Genomic DNA, 20,765 nt, shown 5'->3' with positions numbered 1-20,765 from the left:
AAAATAGTATACTGTGGATATTAAAAAAATTTAGTACAAACCATCCATATTGTAAATTAAAGAAAACATTTAATGGATGTCAAGAAAAGGAATTAGCTCTAACGACTTTAAGTGGATCATAAGTATATGACCGTGTGAAGGAGATTAGGGTTGTGCTTGGAAAGGTTATTTAAGGTATATTGCCTAAGAATGTCATATATACCTTAATAAGATTGTGCGTCTTTTTCAATGCAATATGTAGTAAAAATATCGACATTGAAAAGTTGGATTAGCTAGAAAATGAAGTTATGGTCATATTGTATTAGTTAAAGATGTACTTTCCTCCATCATTCTTTGATATTATGGTACACCTAATTATTCTTATGATGAATGTACCTAATAATGTTAATTCTTACCATTATCTAAGTATCACTTTTATAGCAAAATCAACTATTTTCTAGCTTGTAACTTGTTAAATTCTCTCTTTTGTCTTGTTTTTATAAATCATTGTGTTTGGACTACTTTGATGTGAATTCTTCACAAATCTCCCTATATTTTTTGTAGCTAATACTATACATGGAAGAACCTTCAGCAATGGATAGAGATGAACTAACCACGGAAGCTTAAAGCTGTACAAAATTGGAGGAATCAGAAAATCGGAACGCTTGACGCTAAGCACTCAAGCTTGGCGCTGAGCGCCACCCATTGATGAAGAACAAGTGCTGATTCCAGTAAGCTTGGCGCTGAGCGCCTAGGTTAGCGCTGAGTGCTGCATTTTGTGAAAGTTGCGCCCAGGGTGCTGACAACCGAACGCTGGGCGCCCAATCTCCAGAAAGCTGGCGTTGAGCGCCCGTTTCCTAGTGCTGAGCGGTTTGGATGCGCGATTTCACTTAGAGGAGAACTTAGAGGGTTGCTACGGTTTGTGGGAACACTCCCTTCTTCCTCTTTGGGTTCTTCTTCTTCTTTCGTAGCCATTTTGTAAGCTTAAAGGCTATCCGTGGAAATGAAGAGCCAAACTCATCTTGTTGGGGTTAGTTGTAACCTTTGAATCTTGTGTACTTGTTGAATGATTTGAATATATATTTGTCTTTTCTATCAATTATTAATATTCTTGTTTCCGATCTTAAAGCTTGCATGTAATGGAGACGTTCATGACTTGATTTTGGGGTTTCATGGGTTACGGGGACGTAAGATGGAGCCTAGAACTGAAACAAGAGTCCTTGTGGTTCATTGATTCTAGGGATGGAAGATGATTCACATGTTGTCTTAGATCCTAGTTCTTAATGCGGGTTTTGCTTGTTAATTAATTAAGGGATTGATAGTTAATAGGTAAAAGCTAGGCTCTTTCACCTAAGGGATTAAGGGAGTAATTTTATGGATTGACTTTAATAATTTGATGGAGAGGAGATGAAATTGTGTATGCACAAGAGTGAATTGGTGAAACCTAACCTTAAAATTGTCATTTCATATCATTTCTAGTCTATTCCATTCTCAAGTGTCTTCAAACACCAAAGTCCAAACTTGTATAGTTGAAATTTTATCTTCTGTGCACTTGTTTTTCAATTGATATGTTGTTCTTGAGTCTATATGAGTTGTTAATAGTGCAATTAACTAGTATTACACAAGTCTCTTGGGAAACGATACTTGGTCTTACCATTTTATATTACTTGAACGATTTGGTACACTTGCCAATGAGTTAACAAGTTTTTGGTGCCGTTGCCGGGGACTCGTGGTCTATATTAGACTATTGTGCAATTGTTAACTTATTTAAACTTTATTCTTTTGTACATTCTTTACTCTATTCTTGTAAATAGATTTTCAGTTTTACTTGGCCTAATTTGTGGCTTTATCCTACCTTTGTTTAAGTGTATGCAGGGGGATGTCCATACAAGGAGGACTGCAACCTCCAAAGCATCTTGTAAACCTTGAGATTGAAGGAATAATGGTGTCACAATGAGACAACAAGGTTGAGCACGACAAGTTGCCCAAATTCTTCATTCCTTGAGAATGCTCCAAGTGCTATTTGAAAGAATGAAAAGAGAGGGAGAAGCAAAAAGCCTAGTCACCACCATTCTTTGATGGGAGTTAAAGAACTCAAGTCTTGCAAGCCAAAGTTGATCAAAAGGATTGGACGTTTAAAGATGTCAAAGTATTGGGAGGACTAAGAGGAAGACTCTTATGCCTGTGAAAGTTGATTTGGTGGCTAAAACGTTATTCAAGAAGTGTTGGTGATAAGGAGCACACTAACAACAACATTCGTGCTTCATTGGTTTATTCGTCAAGCTAATGACATTAAACAAACACTTATTGGGAGACAACCCAATTTTCTTACCCTTTGTCCTTGTGTTTTTGTGGTTTATGTGTCATGTTCTGTTTTTATGTGCATAAGTGACTTGTATTATGTGCTTGTGCTTTCTTGCATTCTTGTGATTTTTGAGTTGTAATGTTGTGTTTGTGTTTTGAATTATTGAATGTGTTTTTGTGATGTTATTTTGATTTAATTACTGTTGAGTGATTGATTCTAACTTGGGTTGTTGTGGTGTGACTAGTTGCTTGTTAGAGTAATTGATGCATTCCCATTTGATTTGATGTGTTTCAATATGTTTTAATTTATTCTGGTTTGTTTAGTTATGTTCTGCACATTTTTGGAGTGTTGTTTAGTGTGTATGAATGCAAGGTTGTGAAGAAGAGTTGAGAGCTTCAAATTCTGCACTCATGTCTCAATACAAGTTTTTGATTGGTTTCATTAAGCATTTGTAGTGTGTTTTGTGAGTACAATCATGATGTTTTTAAGTGGATTGAATGAGATTTAGTGTCAAGAACTTAGACCAAAGAGAAGGAACCATAATCACAAAAAAAAAAATCTAGGTGTGCTGATGAGCAATACCCAACACTCAGCGTTGGACCCCTAGCACTCAGCACTAGCGCTACTGTTTTGGGGCTTCTTTTTGGGGCCTGCATGGACTTATAGAAGGGTTTGAAACCCTATTCCCCCTCACTCCTTGCGCCGCTCAAACATTCTTCCTCTACAAAAACTCTCATTTTCAATCTTTCACAAAAAATATTTCCCCTTTCACTAAATCTTCCATTAAAAACTCCATTTTCTCCACCAAATCACTTCACCTTCATCTTCTCCTCAAAACCCATCAACCCATTCAACATTTTTGGGTAATATTCTCTCCTTTTCAATCTTTCACAAAAAATCTTTCCCCTTTCACTAAATCTTCCATTAAAAACTCCATTTTCTCCACCAAATCACTTCACCTTCATCTTCTCCTCAAAACCCATCAACCCATTCAACATTTTTGGGTAATATTCGAACTGTTCAAGAGGTTAGGGTCATTCACTCTCGATTTTAACCTAGAATCATCTCATTGCACTTAAATCTTCTTCAATCAAGTAGGTGTTTTCTTGATTCTACTCTCATTTTCATTTTAATCATGCAAAATATCTGTTTTGGGTGCTGTAAAATTTCGTTCTTCACTTACGTTGTGCATTTTGGTTGTTTGAACTCTATCTTTTGCATTTGGTGTTGTGAAATTGTTGCATTCTTGTGCAGTTTGAAGTTTTCATGTTGTTCTTTCCAATTTTGTGTGATTTTGGGGCTTTACGGTGTTAATTTCGGCCTAGGACGTTTGCTGTTTGGATGTGGGGGGTCCTGTTTTGATGCAACTAGCAAAGAAAATGGTGTAAAACCCTGCCGCAGCCAATGCTCAACGCTGGCACTGAAGCCCAAGAGCTGGCGCCACTGTTTGATGATTTTCCAACAGCCTTCAAAAATTGTACTTAGTGGATATGACCCCCAACTAAGCCATTTTTACCCTTTTGCATCCTCTAATTTTTGCCCTTTTATTGTTGTGTGTTTTGTGTGTTATGTTTTTGTTCTTTGATTCATTGTTTGTGATTGTGATAGGTTAGGTTCTATTTGTGCCTCTGTGATGATTCTAAGATGTTCGTTGAATTATATTATGTAGATGGCATCTTCCTTAGGTCCTAAAAGGAAAAAGAACCCTGTTGGTCAACCCTCCCGAGGGAAGAAAAGTAAAGAGAAATTTTACTCTAACAGATTCCTCTCTAGATAGCATGAAAAGAATTTAACTGTGGTGGAAAATAAAAGACTATTAATGGAGAGGAATGTATCATTACAGTCAAGGGATGTGGGAGGCTTCACTAATGAGTATTCTAGAAGAGGATGGGAAAGTTTGGGAACTTACCACGCACCAGTCAATATAACTGTGGTCAAGGAGTTCTATGCAAACACAAAAACCTTTAATGCTGATGATGACCAATTTTTAAGTTATGTGCGGGGAAGGAAAGTCCCATTTAATGCTGAAATTATCAATGCTTTCCTAGCAATAAAATGACAACTTGGAAATGCCCAATGTCAATATGCACAATATCGAAATGAAGTTCAAGACATTGATGAAATAGAGAGAACATTGTGTCGTGAAGGAGGGAGATTTCATAGGAATAGATAGCAACAACCCATCTACATCAAAAGAGCTATCTTGACACCTCTGAGCAAACTTTGGACTACATTGATTCATGCAAATATCTCTCCCTACTCTCACGTTTCTGACATCACCATCGAGCGATCAATTATCCTCTACAACATCATCACGGGGAGGGAGGGGTGCCCCAAGGGTGCTCTAGTTCCATGAGTGAGTTTTTTTCTCAGCAATCCCTTGAACCTATCCCAAGCTTAGCTCAAAGTTTCATCACCCTCTTACTGAAAAGAAGAGATTTCCTGCTTCCCTTTGTTGACTTTTGACTGAGGGAAGTACTTGTTGAGGAACTTAACAACCACATCCTCTCACAAGGTTAAGCTATTCTCAAGGAAAGAGTTCAACCACAACTTGGCATTACCTCCCAATGAAAAAGGAAATAGATCGAGCCTAATAGCCTCATCATGCACGTCATGAATTTTCATATTATATCAGATCTCTAGGAATGTGGCCAGATAAATATAAGGATTCTCATGAGATAAGCTAGTGAATTGATTGTTTAGCACTAAGTGAATGAGAATAGGCTCATCTTCCTATTTGTGGCATTCACCCTTGGCCAAGCAATGCTATTGAAATGAAGAGGCTCTGTGACCGTCAAATAGTCTTCCAAAGTGCGTATTGTTTGCCCTTAGCCGTCACCATTCGGATTAACAGTCACGTCTTCCCTTTCTTGATCAAATGTAGGGATGAAAGACTGCTTAGGGATAAAAGTTGCTTCTTTGACTTCCTTGTTTTGCTTCCTTCTTCTACTATTATTTCTTCGAGCTATTTTCTCAACCTCAAGGTCAACAAGGAGTGGTTCTAATGATACGATACTACTTGTACGGATCGTGCCTTGCATACACTAGAGAACAACAATACTAGAGCCACAACTAGCCAAAAAGAATTGACAAAATAATTGCAAGAAAGTAGAAAATAATGAATAAAAGGATAGAGAGCTTTTGATGCATTGTTTATCATACTTTAATGAATGTTAATGTTTGACTAATGTGTTTATACGAAATCAATTATGTGAATGAAGGGTTGTGTAAAAGAATTTCAAGGAGGAATTTCTTAATGTTGTTATCTAGTGTTAAGTGTATGATCGTATGGAATAAGTATTAGAGTTTATCCTGACACTCTAATGGTCACCCATTCTCAACTAAAGAGGAATGAGGCATGTGGTGAAAGTAGTAGGAAATTCTTGTCTAGGGATTTTACGTTGGTCAAAGACAATTGTAAAGAACTAACCTTGGGTGGTAGATTAGATTAAGCCAACAATATTACCATTACAAGTGCATAAACTACTATAATTCAACATTCATATTTATCAAATATGTGATAGCTCCGTTATAGTTTAATATTATATTTTTGTTGGAATGTTACAAAATATATATATATATAGTTTAAATTGATAATTAGAATCAATTATAATTTTTTATATTACCAATTAGAAAACTACTATTTTAATAATTTATATACTATTAAAATTTTTAATAAATCTAATTAAAAAATAATTTCAAATTTGAGTATCAACTCTTATATTAAAATTAATATTTAAAAGAATTAAATATGACTTAAAACAGTAATAGTTTTCAACTTTTTTATTGAAATCAAAATTTTAAATTTAACATTTCAAAATAAACCTTTAATATTTTATTAATTTTATTTTAACATAACCTTAAAATAATTAATAATTATTAGTTACCCATAAATATGTTTATTATTAATTTAATAATACTGATAAATTTAAATTAAATAATTGCAACAATTAGTAACATGCTTTGATAACATCACTTGATATTAATTCTTATTGAAAGTAATAACTCTAAATACGATTAATAATGTTAAATACATTAATTACTAATCAAAGTTGCCAAATTATTTATAGAAAATTTATTTATCAAATATATTTCTATATAATAAACGAAAACAAAAGCCATGTCCCATTTTTGTTATCACCGACTGGAAATCAACGGAGAGAAATCAGTTTTTAAGGTCCGAATTACTAAACATAAAACAAAAAAAAGATTATATTTAATTAGCCATTTAGTTAGTTGGTACTTCAATTTTAAAGTTGATAATTTGTTTTGTTAGTTTAATTAACATAATCATAATGTTAATATTATTGAAAAAATCATTGATCCTTTTCAAACAATTTAAAAAAGAGAGCCATATTACATTAATTTTTACAATTTAAAATTAAATTGAAACTAAAAAATTTGAAGGACTAACTTTAATTTTTTTTAATGAAAATTGAGACCAAATAAATAATTAAACGATAATTTATTGTATAATTTCTTTGAAAAGGATTGGGGAAAATTTTCACAAGGCACAGTAAATTTGTTAGGTTTAATTTGATGCATGAACCGACATGAAATTTCTAGAAAGTGTCTTTAGAACAAACTATGAACTATAAATAAAATGCAGTTTATTGTAGTGAAAAATATTATGAAAGTATCTTTAGAGCAAACGACGAAAGTATCACGCATTTCAATTTTTGAATTTAAATTCTTCAATTACTCGAATGAACTTCAATGACTTTCGGATTAAAAGCATAGAAGCTCTAATTCTCTATTTGAGAATAGATGATTCATATTTTCTTATTAGTCAGTTTACATTCATAAACTGTGATTATCGAGCAATAGCAAAACAAAATAGGTAAAACAGAATGCACAAGTTTATCAGCAATATAATATAATACTATGTGCCATTTTCTTTCTCTAAACAGAAAACTACAAATTGCAATGTGAAATAAACAAATTTTTAAAACAAACATAACGAGCAATTATGTATGGAAAATTCATGAAAGATAATGTTTCAACTATCTGATTTTGTGTGTGTAGTATTAGTTTGTGAACAAGCTGAACCTGGACTCTGCAGAACTTGGCATTCGCGGCCAACAGATTCCGATTCCGACTCCGATTCTGACGCCACCATTTCCTCCGTTTTAACCTTCTCATACCAAAACGAAAGGTATAATTCTTAGTACTACTTCTTCAATCGGTTAATGAATTCAAAAATCAAGAACACCACTTGCGCGTACCTCCGATGTCGATGGCGCTTCGTTCACGATCTTTCCTTGTTCCTTCTCCCTGAGCGTTCGCATAGGAGAAACTCTCTGTTGCAATAAGAAAAAGAAAAATCAGCGTCGAGAAGTTGAAATTGAAACGAATAGAACATAACAGGTGCTGTTATTGTTGTACAAACCATGCAGCGATTCTTGAGTTCCTTCAAGCGGAACAACCGATCAACCTCGATCTCGAAGTTCTTCTGAATTTCCCCTCGCTCTTCCATCTCCTTCATCTTCACGTCCAGCATCGCGTGTTTCTCGTTCAGTATTTTCTCCGTTCTTTCCTTGTCCGCTTTCATCCTCTCTAGCTTCTTCTTGACCGCGCTGAGCTCCTCCGCCAGAGACGTCTCCGGCGGCGCAGCTGCCGGAATCGAGACGGCGGCCATCGGATTGTTCTCTTTGTCGATCAATGAAATCTCGAAACACGGCCGGTCAGGCTTGGATTTAGGCTTGGCGGAAGGCTGGATGGGATCGGCGGGAGAGTTCTTGAGCTGAAGCGGCGTCCGGCCAGATCGCGGCCGGATCTTCGGTGCTCCGGTCGTCGGAGTTAGCATTTGTGTCTGCATTTTTGTGTGCATTTGGTTTTATGCCGTATTTGGTTGGTTTGTTATTAATATGGGACTCGGAACTGAAGGGAAAGGTATAAAAGAGATTCGAGACGACGAGTTTTGAATTTGAACCAGACAGGCGCTAACGGCTAGTGCCTTTTTTTATGGGGTAGGGCTTTGCTTATAATGTTTTTTGCTTTTTTTAAAAAAAAAAATACATTGGATTCTCTCCTATAAATTCGCATGTTAACACTTACATTTAAAGTTATTCATCAGGAGTTAAATCATATATTTTATAACAAATTTATGCGAATGTCATTAAGCGGGAAATTTCTGATAATAGCAACAATGCCGGCTACTTAATTAAGGTATCAACAAGTTATGAACATATTCAGTTTAATTTATTTTAAATGAATAATTCTTTTACATCATCATTGAATGCTTTCTGTTTTCTTCTTGAAATCAATTTTTATTTGGTGCTAATGTTAAAAATGGAATTTATAAAGCAAAAAAAAAAAAAACTCAGTAGCAATGTCAAGAAAACTTTTTGAAATTTAGTCATTTTTTTTGTTCTCTTTTGAATTTACGGGTTTGATGTATGATGCTTTCTTGACTTTAGTAAGCACGTCCATTATTAGTTTTGAAATAGCATATGCCCATTTAAATTGAAAGAAACAAGAAAATATTAATACAAGACTTCTTGAGTACAAGTTTTACCATAATTGTTAACAATTATAGTTAGACTTATGCAAATTATTTAAGGAAACTTTCAAGAAGTTCTTCAGCAATGTCAGTTATATTTCACTGAGTCATAATTAGTGAGATAAAATGAACAAAATAATTGGATAAAAAAAGCATTGTAATTAAAAACAAAAGCATTTCATAATACTATAAGCTTTAGCGAAAATCATATCTAATGGTAAAAAAAGAGATTGCTAAAATAAATATATATGTTTTTTAAATCCAATGAAACTAACTGTACAAATAAATGAAGGCCTACTTCTCAGCAAAGGTGAAAAGGAAATAAAATATTCCCTTTCGGTGTTTATAACAGGTTTATTTCAACTTCCATAATTTTTAATAAATAAATGTTTCACATGAAATCTAGCAGAAAATCCATAAGAGTCAGAGATAATCCATTGGAAGATCCCAATTATCTTCATCATCCCATTCTTTTTGATTGGGTTTCTTTCTTCCGACACTTTTTCTTCTCCTTGAAATCGGACCATATGTCTCAGATTGTTCGGAGTCATAATCTAAAGAAGTTCTCACATTGTGATTGCCCAAAAAACCCTACCACAAACAAAATAGGTTAGTTTATGATCAGCAGGACACGATTAACGAGCTTATTATTTTAATGAGAAAAAACAACAATGTTCTATCAGTTTCCTGCACTGAATTCCATATTGAACATTTACACTTATATAGAAGAAAAACAATTAATTATTTTATTCGTTGACACCAGTTCATAATAAGTGTGATTGTATATTTTTGTTTTTCCAGCAAGAAAACTTGACAGAATTTAGAATCAGAATCGTTGAAGAAGAAACATTTTCAGCAGTCAAGAAACAGATGCGAAGAAAATCATTAAGCAAACCTAGCAGTTTTATTGATGAAGTAAAGGTACCTTAGAAAGCCTTTGAATACGTAAAGCTGCAGCTTCATGCACAACAACTGCATCAGATACTACTTCCAGAACGTCCTCAACCAGCAAAGAGTACGTACTCACCTAAAATGTAATAATATGTGTATCTGGATGAGCCTTTTTTTTGGGAGAACTTTTATAGAAATCCCTAGAAACAATCAAAATTTTAACATGCTCTAAATGTTAAAAATTTAGATTAAATCCTTACAAGTACTAAAGATATTAGGGTGGCTCCAGGATTTTGATCCTTACAAGTAAAACCTTTCCATTTCAGTTGTTCAAAATCAGCCCAGAGGGTTAATTTCAACAAAAGAAGTTGAGAGAACAAAACATTGAATAACATTTTCTAGTAGATTATGATGTGTGACATGCGATGCTAAAACATAAAACAAGAACCCCTATTTACCAAATAGTACTAGATCGTTTCCTATCCAAATAAGGAGCATCATGAGATAATAAAGACAGGTGGAAACCAAGGAAATGGGGAAACTTATCTTAAGATACCTCTAAAATGTTCTAAAAGATATAATATTGATATATTTTTCCTAGATACTAACACCGTCTTTGAATTAAAGCTTACCAAGCTTTAAGCTTGTTACTATTAAACTCTATAATATGGCCTCCACCGGACATGCCTAGAATGATCATCATTCAACAAAATAGCTCCTGTGTTACCTCCCTCCCCCAGAGCATAAGTTTCGTATTTCCTATTAATTGACAAAATTTGCATGCAATCTAGCTCTGTACATGTACGATTAATCTTACTAAGAAGCCACCTACTTACCAAGCTTGATGGAATGATTGATAGTCCAAATGAATCTAGTTCAAGTTCTTCAACAGCACCTGAATTGATGCAGAAAGTGTACCCACGCACCTACACGTTAAGATTTCCAGAATTACATAACAAAGACAAAAGAATAAGTGAAAACGACATGGTCAAGTGATTTATAACCTTTCCAATGTTCCGTTGAGAGGGTGTTACAACTTTGTATCCAACCTGGCAAATACCAACAAATTAAGAAATCTAGGAACTTTTATCAGATCAAGCTACACATCTAACAATTCAAATGGCTATTTCATTTTGGAAAATATTAAGAAAATTCATTGCAATTACCCAGTGTCAAGCTGTGAGTCACCCTGTTGATGCAAACCCAGGAGTTATGAACTTACCTGATTCTTTCAGTGGCATTCATCCAATTTATCAACTATGTAATTTTATCTAGTTGTGCCATTGACTATCCATGCTGGCATTCTGTGTACCAAGGTTCTTGTTTTGCTAAGCAATAACGGTGGTCTTGTTACTCTAGTTTGAAAGAATCGGATAAGTTCCCAGTTCTCAAAGAACCATAGAGAATTTATATCTCGCCAAGAAATTCTTTATTCCAATCCGTGTTGAGTAGTAGGTTGCCTTATTTACACATTATTTGCAATAATTTACACGGAAACTAAGAATTTTGAATCAAACCCTAACAAGGTTTGCAAATTACTCCGGTAACTAATCCAACAGGTACTTGTATACTGTTAAAAGATGTAAGCATGCTAGAACACATTTAAATAAAAGATTTTGATATCTGCCTTCATAAATACTCAAATAGAAAAATTGCTTATCTAGAAAGGAAGGTAGCCAAAAAATCAGACACACAATTTCATATCAGAGGTTATGTTCACATAATTTGCAAACCATGGAAAAAAAAAGTCACTCATACAAGCTTAGATTCGTTAAACGACATAACATCTCCCTCTAAGGCAAGGTTATAGTCATTGCATTAAATATTAATCTGCACTGCTTCAGCAACACCAGAGTTTGAGTACCGTATAATACACAAAGACAACTTCTTATCCATATTGTGCCGCACTATGAACTCAAATAAATCATGTAAAAGAAAATAATCCTCAAGTTTGAATAATTTAAAATAGTAAATCATACCAGTGTCTCCAATCCAATCATTTTAAATTCATTATCCATAACACTTTCATCTTGGACAAGGACGACATCTCCAACCTGAAAAAGGAACAGGCAGAATACCCAAGAAGTCACTTGCTGGCAAAGCCAAAGCCAAGGTGGCAATTTGCCATCAGAACATTCAATGCATCAGACATTTTTTATAAAACGATTTAGAATCCCCTTTCCTCTGAGGAAATTGCTAAGTAATGTCTTTTATATTTTTGCAGGCCAAAAAAAAAAAAACTCCACAAAAGTGATGTAAAAGCAATACTTGGATTAAGACTTAGTAAAGTATTTTTGAAGCTGGCATGTACATATTCAACCGAGAGAGGGATCAAACCTAAATAAGAGAAAAATATCTCCTGAATCCAAACTTCGTATACCTGGCTGATATCTTCCAGAAGGAATTTTTCTGAATCCCCAGAAAGCAAGTTTGGCCTCACCTCCACAAACAGCACCATCCACTGAAAATGGAATCCACCAAAAGAATAAATGCATAAACAAGTTAATTTCTTTGTCCTACAAATAAGACATCACACCAACAAAACAAACAAACACTATTAACAGACTCCATTCAAAACTTGTATTCCGGAGACATCCTAGCAAAACTAACAAACTGCACAGAAAACTGAGATTGAGCAACTATTTTCAAGACTCACAGAGGTGGTGTCCACCCAAAGTTGCGAGACGAACCCCATGCTAAGGGCAGAGCGAATGCTGATCACCTGCTTGGCCAACAAATTCGACCTTCTAATTACCTGTTTGCCTCTTCTTACTCTTTTATCTCCAAATTTCTCATTCTCACCTTGATCATCATCTTTCTTCAAATCATTGCCATCCCCATCTGCATCCCCCTGAACCCGAATCAAATCACCCTCTCCCTTATCATCACCACCTTCCCCTCCATCAAACGGGACAGACCCACTTTCAGTGGGAGAATTTTCACCAACAGGGTTTCCCTCCAACCCAAAAGTCTTTTCCTTTACTTCTTCAAATTCAAGTTCGTTGTAAAAGCCATAGTCCCTTGATGGGCCTTCATTGGAGCGGGAGCTGAGTGCCCAAAAGACACTATTGTTATTGCAACTGGTTTTGGAGGGTTTGGAAGAGAAGGAGACGCGGGAATTTGGGTTAAGTTGGGTTCTGGGTGAAGGAGTTTGGAGCGAATTGAGGAAGGGGAATCTCGGAGATTCTGCAGCTGAAAGGGTAAGAGGGTTTATGGCGAGAAACTCAGCCATAGTGAGTGAAGGGGTAGACAGAGACAAGGCACAAAAGCAGCATGGTACAGATTTTACAGCATTAGAATATGGTGTCGTGTGTTGAGTATGTGTTTATGTTGAAGCAGAAGCAGATGCAGCAGAAGGGATAAGTAGAAAGCTAATCAACAATGGTTGTTTAGAAATTAGGAAATTATTCTATTAGATAATAAGGGGTTTTCCGAATTTCTTTTTCTGCAATTTTCTATATAGATATGAAACACATGACTATTTACTAAAATATTATCATAATTATCAATCTTTTTATCTATCAACAATGTCTTAATCCATGTTTGAGTTAGGTATTTAATATGAATAAAGAAAACTTTATAGCAACAAGTAAAATTCACTTCCGTGATTATATACATATAGATATTTTTAAGAATTAGTTTTAAACAGTTAGTATAGATGCAAAAATACTCTTAATGCAAACCATAATCAGATCATTCAATGCAAAATATATTTTCATGCATTAAATTTTTTTGTTTGTGAGCTAAAATACAGATAAAATAGTCATTTTTGACAATTTGTGAGCTACGCGAAACAATTGTGGGGTGGAGAAAGTAGACGCCCAATGAAATTAGTTTGTGCTGGGCCCAATAGCCCATGTTTGTGAATAATTGTCCTCGTTTGATCCATAGTTTGACACGAGGCTAATGCAAATTCCAGGTGTTAGGTTGTTGTATAAAGGAAGAGGATGACGCAGTGATTCTCTAACATTCTTTTCTCTCAAACTCTTCTCCATGAGAAAGAGTGTAGCAGAGGAGAGGAGAATTTGGTTTCATTTTAACAAGGTAATACTTTTTTATTCTTTAAATGTTTCTTCATTTATTCATTAAACTATAACCATGCTATGATTTTTATATATATACTTAGTAACCATAACTTATTATAATATTGTATTCACTACATATGCATAACTAGTTTCCAATTAAGGGTGGTAAGATGGATTTTCTTTTATTTTGAAGAATAACTCTTTAAATAAATCTATTAAAATAGATCTATTGGAACATTATTTTTTTAATCAACCTATTTAATTTTTTTGTTCTTTTAAAGGATTTTTTTTTCTTAAAATAATCTTATTTTAAAGAAAGTTCATTGAGTAAAATTATTTCCTTAAATAGATATATAGGAACATTAATTCTTCATATTAACTTGTTTCCTTTTTTTTCTGTTTTTCTAAAATGAAATGAAAACAAAATTAAAAACTAAAATTGAAATTATGAAAAAATAATTTATCAAAAATATTAAGTTTAAAATTTAGTTATTTTAAGAGAAGAATAAAATAAAAATAATTTACAAGTTATTTTAATAGAAAAAATAAAATAAAAATAACTAATAATTTTTTTAATATAATTTAAAATTAATTTTTTATTATTATTAATTTATTGAAAAAGAAAAATATTATAACAGAAAAATTCTTATGATCAATAATAAAAACAACAAATACAATTTTAAAAATCATATTTTATTTCTATTCTTTTTGTTACAAATTATTATAGCAATAAAAAAAGTTCTAAATATATTACAAAATGAATGTCTTTCAAAGATTCTATAAATAACATATATTTAAAAAAAAAAATCTTCAAACAAATTAAGTAAAACATTATTATTTTTTAAATGGATGGAGCTCAAATTTTAACTGATTTTTTTAATGTTCTTATCAGAAATTACTTCGAAATTAGAGTTCCCAAAAATTGAACTGTGAAAAGTTTTTATCAAAACAAGAAAAGAATTAAAAATATGAACCATTGAAAATTATAAAAATTAAAATAATTTCTTAAAAATATTGAAATTAAGTTTTAATTGCTTTGATAGAAAAATAAAAATAGGAATAAATTTTAGTTTTGTAATATAACGTAAAATCAAATTTATTATTATTATAATAGTTTGTAGAAAAAAAATGAATAAAAAATAAAATACAAATTTAAAAATTTTAAAAATTATTATAATTCTTATTATTATTATTATGTATCATAAATATTTTTTATTATAACATTTTTTTAATAATTAATAATAAAAATTTAATTTTAAATTATATGAAAAAATCCTAAATAATTTATTTTATGTTATTGAATACTTTAAATTAATTTTTTATAATTTTGATTTTAACATTTAATTTGTTTATTTTTCATTTGATTTTAGAAAAAGGTTTATTTGTTTTGTTAGGTTGGGTGGTAGGTGGCTAAAAACACATTGAGATGAACATACGCATACGCTATAATTAAGTAGAGTGAGAGTTTTGGTACTGTTTGCAAGTATTTTGAATTGACAACAACATTTGGTAAACTAGGTTATTCTTTTTCTAACACAACTCATGTACTTTCACTTTCAATTCATTCGTAATTTTCATTTTAATTCCCTAAAACAGAGAACCAAAAAAAAAAACACGTGGGCCTAATTCTGAGCCCAAAAATAGTTCACGGAACGGCATATTCGCATCCCCGCGAGGGACGATAAACTACCACTCACGTATCGCCACGTGTCGAAGAGCAAAAGAAAGAGAACCATAAATCGAACAAAGAAGCTATAAGTGGCGACGCGAGTCTCTCACCGCTCGGAATCAAATATTCCTGAAATCATCGCATTCCCTTCGCTGCCCCTTCCCAATTCCCTTCCCTGGTACTCTCTCTCTCTCTCTCTCTCTCTCTCTCTCTCTCTCTCTCTCTCTCACGTTCTTGGAATTATTGTTTTGAATTTTGATTTCATCGTTTCTGTTTCCTTCAATTTCAATTCCGTTTGTTAATTGTCTTCTCCGGTGGTATGTTTTGTTTGTCGATAACCCTAACCTAATTTCGCGCTCTGTAACGGGTTCGTGATTTAGTGGTTCGAGTTTTTCGGTTAGATCTCGCTGTCTACTGTTGCTTATGTCGATTTCAGTTATTCAAGTCTAAGTATGTTTGTTGGATGACAAAATACACTTTTTTTTTCTTCTTATTTTCCGTTTCTGATGTTGCAACGTTTTGGAATTGGATTTCGTCATCTTTAGGCGTGTTGAATTTTGATTTGTTATTTATGACAGTGTTGTTTGTGGAGTGTGTTGTGATTATGTATTTGGGTTAGGTTATGGTAACGAAATTTTGAGGAATATTTTGGAGTTAATTTTTCTATTGGTGTCATAAATTGTGATTTTAACTCGGGATTTCTCGTTTTTGTTCCGTTTTTGGGTGAATTGAAACGCAGATTGTCAATTGGATCTTCATGAGTTCAGCAACCACTGGAGCATACTTCGTTTCCTGTGTTTCGGGAAACAAGAACAACGACCTCCTCTGCTGGGTTTTGCTCTTCTTGCTGCCAAAGTTTTTGGGAACTCCATTTGCCTACATCAACTTTCTCTTGATTCAGGCCATTGACAGGAGTCCATCTGCGGTGGGGGTTTTGGGAAACTTCGGGGTGGTTAATCTATAGTCATTTTTGGTTTGGTCATCAGCAGCAGCATATTTGGATCCCTGATTTCTGAGCGGTGAGAAATGGTTTCCTCTCAGTTTTCGGGTTTTACGAAGGGTGGTTACAAACCCTCACAGACTAATTTACTCTTTCCTGCAAACCTGCCTGATACTGTGAACACGGAGCATATTGAGCTAGATTTCTCTGATGTATTCGGCCCAGTTACTGTAGATTTGAACAACATTGATTCCACTACTGGTGAACCTGTAGAAGACGTGAATGAGTTGGTTTATGATGACCCACCAGTCATTTACACCCGATCTCATTCTCTGGTTGGCCCTTCTGCTTGTGTTAGTCAATCACTTAAGCTTAGCAAACTCACCATACATGAGACTGAGGATTCACTGGAACTAGTGGATTATGCTGATGAAGAGACCTTTAAGGACATTAAAGAATCCTCCTTTGTCGAAGAGTCTTTGAAAGATGAAGACGGGAATATCTCAAAAACCCAAAGAGTTAGCATTGAAGATTTTGAGATTTTGAAGGTTGTGGGGCAGGGTGCATTTGCTAAAGTATATCAGGTGAGGAAGAAAGGTACTTCAGAAATATATGCTATGAAGGTTATGCGGAAGGACAAGATTATGGAGAAGAACCATACTGAATATATGAAAGCTGAGAGGGATATCTGGACAAAGATAGAACACCCTTTTGTTGTTCAACTCAGATACTCTTTTCAGGTACTTAATTTCGAAATGGCATGACCCTTTCTTTTCTTCCTGTTTTTACTATCATTGTGTATTTTACGCAAAATCTAAATGAACATTTTATTACTGTAAATTATGGATATATTTTGAAGTACTTTATATCCAGAATTGTTTTCTTTGTTAGTAAAAGGCTAACTCATGTTACATCTATACGCTCTTTCAGACAAAATACAGACTGTATCTTGTGCTTGATTTTGTAAACGGGGGCCATCTCTTCTTCCAGCTTTATCACCAAGGCCTTTTCAGGTGAGTTTAGCTGAGATTTTTTGTTTCTTCTGTTTCTGTTTTTAATTTGCAGAATTAATTTGTGGTTCTATTTTTGTCTACTATTCAGAGAGGATCTAGCACGCATATATGCTGCGGAGATTGTTTCTGCAGTTTCTCATCTCCATTCAAATGGAATAATGCACAGGGATCTGAAGCCTGAAAATATTCTACTGGACGCTGATGGCCATGTACACTGTCCTCCCTCATGTTTTTCATTGTGACTTTAAACCGTGCTTTCATACCTGTAATAACTGAACAGTTGTTCTTTTTTGATATACTAGGTTATGTTGACTGATTTTGGCTTAGCAAAACAATTTGAAGAGAGTACTAGATCAAATTCGATGTGTGGTACATTAGAGTACATGGCACCTGAAATTATTCTTGGCAAAGGCCATGATAAGGCTGCTGATTGGTGGAGCGTAGGTGTTCTACTGTTTGAGATGCTTACTGGAAAGGTTTGCATCTCTTTCCTTCTTAAGTTGTGAGGCTGCTTTTTCTTTTGGGTCTTTGTAGTTAGATTGTCTTTTTTTGGGGGGGTATGAGGGTCTGTTTGCATACTAGTTGAGGAAAAATATATTTTAGTAAATTTAATTGGCTCTAAATTATGATCATGGGATTTAAGAGGAGTGAAGTCTGTGTCAAACTTATACTTGCATCAAATACTACCTAATCATGGCACAATAATGCACTTTTACTGTGTTTGATGTTTTTTCCTTTTGTTTCCTGGCTGCCTTAGGGTGCAAGAAAACTTATCCAAAACAAGTACCTTCTTTGAAAGCTACATGTTTGTACCTGTTTTGGAAGATATCAAACTACTGTTGGTTGTCTGAAACCAAAACACTAGTCTTAATTATGTCATTTACATGTCAATGTTATATTTTCTTTTCGTTTAAAGACTTTTTTTTTGTATAACAACTCTAGGCAGCATAAATGTGGTTTGTTCTAGTTTTCCTCCTCTGTCAGTTCTTGTTGAGTTATAATTGCACGATTTATTAAATGTTTAATTGGCCATAGGATGATAATGTAGCTTCATAATTGATTTTGAAATGCTAAAATATTTTTTATTCAGGAACAGCAGTTTGAATTCAATAACAATAAATATTCCATTTATTGAATTCAATTGAAGTGCTTTCCTGTTCTGTGCCAGTTCTTGTGGAGTTATGATTGTGTGATTTATTAATTGTTTAATCGCCCAGAGGATAAGGATAAGAATAGTATACTTTAATTGATTGTATAACGGTACATTTTTTTTGTTCAGTAAGACAATGTTCGTATCTTTGCATTTCATGTGTAGAAATGTTCAATTTATTGAACTTAATTGAAGTACTTTCAAGCTTAGAGCTAGGTCTATCGAAGCACCATGGTAGCTTGCTTGTTATTCGAGTTTCAAAGTGCACTCAATTTTGTTCCTTTTAAGCAAGTTAGTCAAGTTTATTTGTGTTTTAGCTTGCAGACAATTTTACCCCTTTCCTCAAGTTAAAAGGAGAAAATAAAGGAAGGGGAGAACGTCAATTTTGGGAATTTCTAGGACAGTATGACCACAAATATTATTTGGTTCATTGTTTTTGTTATTGTAATACTATATATCTGTTAGTTGTAATGGCCTGGGAACTGAATAGCTGTTAGGTCTTTTGGAGTTGCTAAATGTTTGTTGATGTTGTCTCACCTCCTCTGCAGCCCCCTTTCTGTGGTGGTAGCCGTGACAAAATTCAGCAGAAGATAGTTAAAGACAAGATCAAGCTACCAGCATTTTTGTCAAGTGAAGCACATTCACTGTTGAAAGCGGTAATCACTACTCCACAAATTATTTCCTTTGATTATTTTGATATAGTTCATCATCAAAGTCATCATAATCTATATCTTATATATAATTGTTTGATGCAATGATGCTCTGCTTCACCTTTACATCTTAAATTACCGTTGTGAAGATAGGCTTGATATATTTTAAACTGGCTTTCTCTACTTAAGCATGAAGTGAGTGATGAACTGGACCACAAGAATTCTATTTTCTGGTATCTTTGCAGATACCGTAAAATGTTTGAGATCATTGTATCTTTGAGTGGTTGCAAAAATTGCGATACAATTACTAATTGGATTAACTTGAAGTCTTGAGAACATTGGTCTGGAAAAAGACTTAATTTCCAATGTAGTTGTTTAATCAACCAAACTAACGTATACCGAAGTAAATTAAATACGGAGGTGCAAATACCTATGAGATTGTGAATTGCCCTAAACTGAAGGTTATTAATAAAATCAGTGTTAGTTTTCTTTGGGGCATGATCACTAATGCATCTATTGTGACGCTTTTTTCCATAGACTTTAAAAGGATCGAGTTTGTATCACAAATATGAATTACTCTTTTCCTAAAATGCTGTAGAAAATTCACAACTTTTCTTCGTTGTAAGAGATTTCAATTCCTTGATTCGCATTCTATTGAGTTTTTCTACTATAGCTAATTTACTAGTAGACAGAAGTTGTAACATATATTAAGATGATTATCCCTATTTCAGCTGCTACAGAAGGAAGCAACGAAGCGCTTAGGTTGTGGAGCCCGGGGAGTTCAGGAAATTAAGGGACACAAGTGGTTTAAACAAATCAATTGGAGAAAGCTGGAAGAACGAGAAATCCAGCCAAGCTTTATCCCAGACGTAGCTGGTACGCACTGTGTTGCCAACTTTGAGAAACGCTGGACTGATATGCCTGTTGTGGACTCGCCAGCTGCCAGCCCAAATGGTGGAAACCCCTTTAAGGACTTCTCTTACGTGAGGCCTGCACCTTCTTTTCTTCAGAGGAATAGCCCTGCGTACTAACCAGACAACTTGTAACGGCTTTTACTTAAGATGCATATGTTTTTATAGTTCTCCTCCTATTCTTCTCATTAGTTAGTTGCCTGTATCTGGCTGCGTGAACAGTGAGTGATAGACTGTCACAATTGCCAACACTAAAGAATTTTTTGTGCCCCTAGCTAGGACTTGTGTGTAAAATCTACAGGTTGTGAGTTCAGTCACTTATTTATGTGCCTTGCGGCTCCACAATTCTATTAAGATGTATGTCATGTCTGGAGGAAATAAACTGCTTTTTTTATACACTGATTTACTTAGCATTCATTATCTTCCATGAGAGTTTAAAGATGTTGAAAGTAATTTTTGGAAATGAAGATTTATCAATCAATAGCGATTGCTTCAAAATTTCTAATGTCGTCTTATGTACCTCGTCTATTCATCGTCATTGAAAACCTTCAGGATCTATTATTATAGTTTAGATAAATTAGTTTTTGAAACTATTTGTTTAACTTTCCAATCATACTAATTGGTTTTATTTTAATAATCTAGAATATTAATTGTTGGTCGTGTTTGACTTTATACTATTGGTATCCATTGTACCGATTGTCCAAAAATACAAATATGTTTTATACTTTCA

The 20,765-nt window shown here is 33.9% G+C and overlaps 3 protein-coding genes across 3 annotated transcripts; 1 reads left to right on the top strand and 2 right to left on the bottom strand.

Annotated features, from left to right (window-relative positions):
- Window positions 1-7,125: 7,125 nt before the first annotated feature.
- LOC108321337 (uncharacterized) lies at window positions 7,126-8,232 on the bottom strand. The gene is made up of 3 exons (XM_017553066.2): window positions 7,674-8,232; window positions 7,510-7,584; window positions 7,126-7,418 (listed from the first exon to the last, which is right to left on the bottom strand). The coding sequence occupies exons 1-3, from the start codon at window positions 8,112-8,114 to the stop codon at window positions 7,284-7,286; spliced, it is 651 nt and encodes a 216-aa protein (XP_017408555.1). The 5' UTR covers window positions 8,115-8,232; the 3' UTR covers window positions 7,126-7,283.
- A 766-nt stretch (window positions 8,233-8,998) lies between these two features.
- LOC108321314 (uncharacterized) lies at window positions 8,999-13,081 on the bottom strand. Its single transcript, XM_017553035.2, has 7 exons — window positions 12,334-13,081; window positions 12,058-12,138; window positions 11,657-11,731; window positions 10,682-10,726; window positions 10,514-10,603; window positions 9,712-9,813; window positions 8,999-9,377 (listed from the first exon to the last, which is right to left on the bottom strand). The coding sequence occupies exons 1-7, from the start codon at window positions 12,907-12,909 to the stop codon at window positions 9,210-9,212; spliced, it is 1,137 nt and encodes a 378-aa protein (XP_017408524.1). The 5' UTR covers window positions 12,910-13,081; the 3' UTR covers window positions 8,999-9,209.
- A 2,222-nt stretch (window positions 13,082-15,303) lies between these two features.
- LOC108321345 (serine/threonine-protein kinase AtPK2/AtPK19) lies at window positions 15,304-20,431 on the top strand. Its single transcript, XM_052873780.1, has 7 exons — window positions 15,304-15,549; window positions 16,111-17,051; window positions 17,242-17,324; window positions 17,413-17,533; window positions 17,627-17,800; window positions 19,023-19,130; window positions 19,856-20,431. Exons 2-7 carry the CDS (start codon window positions 16,398-16,400, stop codon window positions 20,153-20,155), a joined length of 1,440 nt encoding a protein of 479 aa, XP_052729740.1. The 5' UTR covers window positions 15,304-15,549; window positions 16,111-16,397; the 3' UTR covers window positions 20,156-20,431.
- The last annotated feature ends 334 nt before the right edge of the window (window positions 20,432-20,765 follow it).

Source organism: Vigna angularis, chromosome 2, assembly GCF_016808095.1.
Source record: "Vigna angularis cultivar LongXiaoDou No.4 chromosome 2, ASM1680809v1, whole genome shotgun sequence".
NCBI classification, from domain to species: domain Eukaryota; kingdom Viridiplantae; phylum Streptophyta; class Magnoliopsida; order Fabales; family Fabaceae; genus Vigna; species Vigna angularis.
The sequence above is the reverse complement of the archived record's forward strand: the minus strand, read 5'-3'. Positions and strand labels throughout refer to the sequence as shown.